Here is a 6,986-nt window from a genome sequence, read left to right as displayed (position 1 = left end):
CCGGCGGGGGCCGTGACACCTCCGGGGCTGCCGATCAGCCAGCACAGACAGCCCGGGAAATCTGCCAGAAAAATGATGAGAAAGGATAAAACCAACAAAACCCAAAGCCACCAACCCTGCGCTAGCGGGCAAGTGATGGTGCATAAAGAGAGGCTGGCAAAAAGGCCGCTTCGTAAGACCTGAAAGTAACAGATTCTACCAGGGCTAGATCAAGGAGATCGTAGGAAGAGGGTGACAACCGCTTAAGCAAGGTAAAGGGTTCATGCACCGGTTTGCAAACCCGCTGTTAACATTAATTTGCCGGCAACGTGGGCCTTTGGTCGCCGCAGCGTGACCTGGGGAAAGGCAGGGGTGAGCGCCCGCACCCGGCCCTGGCACCAGCCCTGCCAGGGGGAGACCTCAGCTAGGGCAGGTGGTTTAATAGAAGGCGGCGTAACGCTGATTTTCTTGCCTGTCCTGGCTTTTTCTCTCACCATCTGCGTAATTTGCAGGCTTACACAAATGTTGTCTACTCAGCCGCTTCATGAAAAACAGGCAAATATTTAACGCTTCAAGCTAAGGGTATGGTGCCCAGGGTGCACGTAACCTGTTGGGTTTCTCCCCGTTTCTTATGTTTGCCGAGCATTCAACGCGCTGATCTGCTGCAGGAGGAAAAGGCAGGGACACAGAAGCCAAACTTGAATACTTAAAGCAATTAAAGGCTCCGTGATGGAGCGCGTGCTTTTAGACAAGCAAAAGGAAATAAGCAAAATGTATTAATGTTTTAATCTTGTTTGGTTACTGTGTAGTCTTCCAAACTATCCAGCCTTCAAGACAGTCATCTTAAAACACATTATAAAGAAAACATATTTAGATGTTGATTAGAAAAAGTACACACGAACTAAAAGTGGGATGTTCATAAAGCTATTCTGACAATTATTAGCAGGGCCTTTTTCAGTTCAAAAACCTGCAGACTTTTGTATGTGTGCAGTAAGTCTAGTGATAACAGGCTCCATGCTAACTTTCAGAAGTCACACACACAGCTGGAAAACCAAATTCTCATTCCCACGGAAAGCCCAGCATTTAGAAGAGAGAAGTAATTTTAGTTTTAGAATGAATTTTCAAAACTGGATCGGAATATTCAAGTTTCAGCACATTATAAGTTAGTTTCATTTTTTTGCGTTAAGAATCAGTTACATGTGACATTAAAGTAAAAGCTGAGCAAATCTGAAATGACACCACTGCATGGGAAGTCTGCCTTTTTCTCTCAAAGTTTTCCATCGAGGTCCACATGTTCGTGCAATACATTTAGACTTTGCTCAAACTGCATTATTTAGAGTAGGGGTGAGGTTCTGCAAAAAAATGTTTACAGCAAGGATTATTTTAAAGAAAATCTTTTGGAAGTGTTATGTACGTACACACATCTTGCTTTAAACGACAGGTATCCGAAGGTGCAGGCTAAAATGCAAGAAGAAGTGGACAGGATTGTTGGAAGAGACCGTCTGCCGTGTGCTGAAGATCAGCCCCACTTGCCCTACATCATGGCTTTCTTGTATGAATCCATGCGTTTCAGCAGCTTTGTGCCTGTTACTATCCCACATGCCACCACAACCAATACCTTCATCATGGGCTACCTCATTCCCAAGGACACGGTGATTTTTGTTAATCAGTGGTCAGTGAATCACGATCCAGCAAAATGGTCCAACCCGGAGGATTTTGACCCAACGAGATTCCTGGATGAGAATGGATTCATCAATAAAGATCTCACTAGTAGCGTGATGATTTTCTCATTGGGAAAACGTCGGTGTATTGGAGAGGAGTTATCCAAGGTGCAGCTGTTTCTCTTTACCTCCATACTGGTGCATCAGTGCAATTTTATTGCTAATCCAAACGAGGACCCTAAAATGGACTTCACTTATGGGTTGACCATTAAACCTAAGCCATTTACCTTGAATGTTACGCTTAGAGATACCATGGATTTGCTCGATCAGGCTGTCCAAAGACTGCAAGCAGAGAAAGCAGCCAATGAAAATCAGCTGTCAGCAAATGCCTAAGCAACAAACCTTGCATCTAAAGATAATCCCCCCTCTCTCTTTCTAGACTTAAATAAGTTATAGTTTGTTCTAGCAGTCTTTTTGGAAAATAGCCAATATTACAAGTTAACAAGAGCAGGAAGGAAAACTGCACAAGGTATGATTCAGTCCTCTTTTTAATTCTAGATGGAGAGCCAGGGGAACAATTTAATATATTAAATGATAAAACATACGCAATTTGAAAGTAAGCCTTTTCTTTTCTAGCTTGTTCACAGAAGTCGCCATTGTAAAGCGCTTTTTAATCTACTGACTGGTTGGAGCATCTCCAGGAACTGTTTGTACGGTCCTTTCCATGTCTCCATACGCTATGCCTTAACTCTAAGTTCGCCTTCAGTGATTCCACATCCCAAAGTGAAATTTCTTATTTCAAAAAAAAAAAAAAAGGGGGGGGGGGGGGATGTTGCTCAGAACGCTGCAGCTTGCCTCTGAATTTACTGTACTGGGAACTGCCAGAGGCACGTGGCAGCTCCTGTGCTGTGACTGCTGGGATGTATATTAATGCCTCAATAATAAATGTTCAAATGATTTTTGGTAAAATGACAATGTAAAGTCTGTCCTTTAGCATTCCAAAGTGTTTACATAAATAACAAAAAAAAAAAAGGACTTGCTTATAAGCACATTTGAAAATAAAATTCATATTTCACATAAGAATGAACAGAATGTCCGAATATAGTAACTTTTCATTAAGTTTTGAAGGATCGGATTTGATATGTCACCAAATGACAAAGGTGATACAAAACATATGCTAGTCTGTTCATTAGCATATTCATGAACAAAATACATATTTGAATTAGAAAGTTTTACAAATATATAGCTGAACTTTGTATTTCTCTAGTAAAGAGTTAAGAACCGTGTCCCTAGGAACATAGGTAAGTCCAGTAAAATCCACATGGGACGAGGTATTTAGAAGTGAGAATTTGGGGGGTTTATATTAAAACTTTCATGCCGCAAGCCTCCAGTAAAGCGTACAGCAAACACACCCCTGCTCACTAGTCATTCTGTTAGGTCGAGTTAAATGGTATATCCGAAAGTTAGCTATGTACTTTTGGAACTCTTTGCTTGGAACAAAGTCCCAGAAGAAAAACTAGTATTACACATCCTAATTAATGTACCCATTGACTGCAGAAAAAGTACTTTTAAAAAGTTTTTGTGAGGCAAAGGACATGAAATTAAAAAAAACCAAAACCACCCCAAACCTGTTATTTTAAAGTAAAACACACACGTGAAACTTTATGGACTTGAACCTCTGGCTAATGTTTGTGTACACAAAGCTGCACATATTTCTCTAAAAAGCAAAAAACCCGGTGTACATGCCTGATTTTGAAAAGTGTTGGGCACGTCTTTGGAGCTGCAGATCACCTTCAATTACATATGAAATCCATCAGAAATGAGAGTACCTCACATGACTTGCTGTGTTCAGCCTAGTACTAAATAAGGCATTAGTAGAGCTAGAAGAGTAAGGGTACAATGCTACGTGGTAAAGTAGCTCTGCTGAGACCTAAGCAAGTACAGATTTGCACTCAGTCTTGCGATAGATGGCCAGGCTGCCTGTCACCTTGGCAGCAGTGACAGAACTCTTACTGACACTGGGAAGAGCTGGGTTAACGACACAATCCTGATCTTCCCAAGCAGAAGCTTCGCTACTGATTTTAAAAACCCAAATCGAGCCTAAAAGTACTGCTCCATAACCCCACACAGTAGCAATGTACCTGTTTAAAGTCTCTGACTTCATATGACATCTATCTTCTTTTTTGAGAGCTAAAAAAGCTTTGTTACATACACAAGGAATAACCTCAGGTGTTTTTCTGAATTATGTACAAGTTTGTGATATCCCAGAACTTAGCCTATACCTGTGAAAAGCTTTATAAGATACTCGGCATTTTCATATGGAGATCTACATTAGATCAAATGCTAGCAAGACAATTTTCCTTGTACCTTTGTAAGTACTGTTATTAAAAAAGTATCAAGTATGTAACCCACAACTGAATAGTTACTCTAACGCAAGGATCACCCATTCATATTTTAATAAAAACAGCTTTTGTAATTTTGTACTCTTCCAAAAGCTTTAACTACGCATTGGCTACTAATGCAACATCCATTCACACTGCTCATGTCTGTCAGGGGGTCACACACTATACAGCTGTTGGTCAAGTAATGCCTCACGTAATCTGTGAAGTTACTCACATTTAGTAGCACCCATTTAGAGTGCATGCAGATGTTCAGCGAGCTAACTTTTATGGTCATTTTGAGATGTATCATTGTGTTACCAAAATACTAAATAAAACTATTCTTACGCTGCCTTTGCTTACTTTATGTATGGCTTTCTAACATCAAGATGAAGAAAATTATTATTTCTGATTTGGAAAGTAGTATTATTTTAACTATTTGTTCATATCCTTTTCACCTTCTTCCCATTTCTGGATTTTAAGGTTTTTCTCCATCCTGCCCTTACAGCCTCTCAGGTCTGCCTGCTTATTCATATGTTGCCATCTGTGTTCCACTTCCTCATGCTTCTTGCTAAGAACATTGCCTGCTGCTCATCTCGGCATCCATCTGAATTCTTTCATGTCTTTTGCTTTCTTCCAATACCTGTTAATCTCTCCTCAGCCTGCACAATCTCCTGTGCTACATTCTTCCTTCTGGCATTTCAGTTTACTTCCACCTCCCCTTATTTCAAGCCCCCAGACTGGTTTTCCTCTCTCTCTTCCCCTCCTGTATCTACCGCTGGCGTCTGTGTACTCCTGATACTGGATCCCTACCACTGCCCTTGGGACCCGTTTGTGCTGGTTTGGCCTTGGTGTATAGTCAGGAGCACCAGGAAGGAAATCACAGGGACAAACAGGCCTTAACGTGCCCTCGCAGAGCAACCTCTCACAAAATCAAGGCAATCCTGTGGTGAAGGGTGGCCATTACTGCACGCGTAAAACATTTCTTCATGATGCAGCAGCACCCATCACCACCACCACCCCTTTGTCTTCTTTTCCCCAGTCTGCTATGCAAGCCTGCGTACTGCAGAGGACCTTCACATCTTCCCTAATCCCGAGGAAGGGGAACAAAAGCTGGGTGGGACAGATGGCTGGGCAGACTGACTAGCACTAGTTCCCTCCTGATTTAGGATATTTTCAGCTGAGTTTTCTCCCTAAGGGGGCAGGATTCCAGGTACAGGCTGAGTTGGCAAAATCAGAGGGAGCACAAGTTGAAGACAACTTACAAAGACCTCCTCAAAGTAGCTAAGGACCTGTGGAGTAGGTGTAGTGTCCAAAGATACCCCATGCAGTGCATACATGGCTGGGGCTGACCAGTGGGACACAGCATAGGTGCAGAGCAGGTGTCCTTCCTGGGTAAGAGCCAAGAACAACCTCGTACAGTCAAGAGATGCTGCCACACTGGCCCTGCTTTCCGTTAATTTCCAGGTATTTTTCTGCTTTACCATCTACCTACAGCTGAAATTGAGACTCCCTCTTCAGTGTTGACAGGCACACTTTTATAGCAAGACCTGCTACTTTAGTGCCAAAAGATGCAGTGCTGATGCAGCCAGAAGTTGGTGTAAAGAAAGCATTCTTGGACATCACTACAAATACTTTTTATAGCAGTTCAGTAGGAAACCAAAAGTTTCCAATTGCCCACTGTAAGCCAGTACACCAAGTATTAAGGAAACAGAGTAAGATTAACTCAGCAAATTGGCTTGGTTTGGTTTGGTTTTAATTTTTAAATTCTGTATTTCCATTTTTCCATCTGTCTCATTGGAGCAGTTGTTAGAAAAAACTATCATTTTCAAAACTAGGCAAGGTCACATCTAACAGCAAGTCATGCACATCTCATGAGATTCTGTGTTTGCGCTGTCACCGCCTCCCTCACCAACTTGTGACTGGATGTTGCCATAGCAATACTAGACAAATAAATCTTGCTCTTCCTTCATGAAATAAAGCACAAAGAAGTTAAGCAGCTGTATTCAAGGGAAGATTTTTCATTTAAAAATCTTCATGCTCAGGCTGTAGTGATTTTGATGGGTCAGGAAAGCCAAGCGTCATCTCACACTTGCTTTCTCTGTGTATATGCGCACGCACACACTTAGTCCATCTCCTGGAATTTTAGTAACATCTTTCATTCAAGTTGAGATAAGGGATTACAAGAAAAGAAAACAAACCCAAGACCAAAACGCAAACACCAAACCAACAAAAAACCCCTCCCAAACCACAAAACAGAAAGCACAGGGAGAATTTAGGACAAGCAGACCTTTCTCGGAAAGCCAATAGCTGTCGGGCCACCCCACTACATAACAAGGAGGGGAAGCAAGTAGGCTGAGCCAGCAGAGTTCACATGGAATACATTTATACTATTCGAGCCTACCATTACATTCCTTATGTAGCTAATAGTTAAGCATGCTGGCTTCAGGAGGAGTCGGTTCAGAGCTGCTGAAATAAATAGGAATAATGTAACAATAAGGAACAAGACTCATCAGAACTTGAGGAACAGCTGCTAGAAAGAGGAGAGTGGGGGGTCAGTCCAGGATCTGTGCGACAGCTATCAGCACCAGCAGAGTCATGGCACAGTGTAACTAAATGCAAATTCACATCAACAAATTCCAACTAGCTTTGTGTCAAGACCCAGTATGTTTTTGTGAGTGGCAGGGACTGATGCATAGGTCAGTCAGGTTCAGGCAGAGCAACCAGAGACCGGGCAACTGGGAGCTTACATTTTACCTGAGAAAAGTTGAGGAATTAGCCATGCAAAGCAAACAGGTAACATTTGCCTTTGCTGTAAATTTGGTTAAATTTTACTTAGATCTCCAACTTGCCCACATAACAAATTCAACTTGGGTAACACTGAAGGTGGATCTGGCTTTCTCATGGATGAAGAAAAGGGCTGGATTCTGAATAGCGCCGTTGTTTTGGGACACAGTGCAATACAGAT

The 6,986-nt window shown here is 42.1% G+C and overlaps 1 protein-coding gene across 1 annotated transcript; it reads left to right on the top strand.

The window, feature by feature from the left end:
* Nucleotides 1–708: 708 nt before the first annotated feature.
* On the top strand, nt 709–2,033 carry LOC104124112 (cytochrome P450 1B1). The gene is made up of 2 exons (XM_035892012.1): nt 709–752; nt 1,421–2,033. The coding sequence occupies exons 1-2, from the start codon at nt 709–711 to the stop codon at nt 2,031–2,033; spliced, it is 657 nt and encodes a 218-aa protein (XP_035747905.1).
* Nucleotides 2,034–6,986: the final 4,953 nt, after the last annotated feature.

Source organism: Egretta garzetta, unplaced genomic scaffold, assembly GCF_000687185.1.
Source record: "Egretta garzetta isolate BGI_Z169 unplaced genomic scaffold, ASM68718v1 scaffold54, whole genome shotgun sequence".
Classification (NCBI taxonomy): domain Eukaryota; kingdom Metazoa; phylum Chordata; class Aves; order Pelecaniformes; family Ardeidae; genus Egretta; species Egretta garzetta.
Note: the sequence above shows the minus strand (reverse complement) of the source record. Positions and strands in the feature narration are given on the sequence as shown.

Bases quoted from the DNA above. Each gene is read 5' to 3' on its own strand.
- LOC104124112 (XM_035892012.1), top strand. From the start codon at position 709: ATGGAGCGCGTGCTTTTAGACAAGCAAAAGGAAATAAGCAAAAT. The intron at 753-1,420 runs GTATTAATGTTT...TTTAAACGACAG, and splicing joins CAAAAGGAAATAAGCAAAAT to GTATCCGAAGGTGCAGGCTA.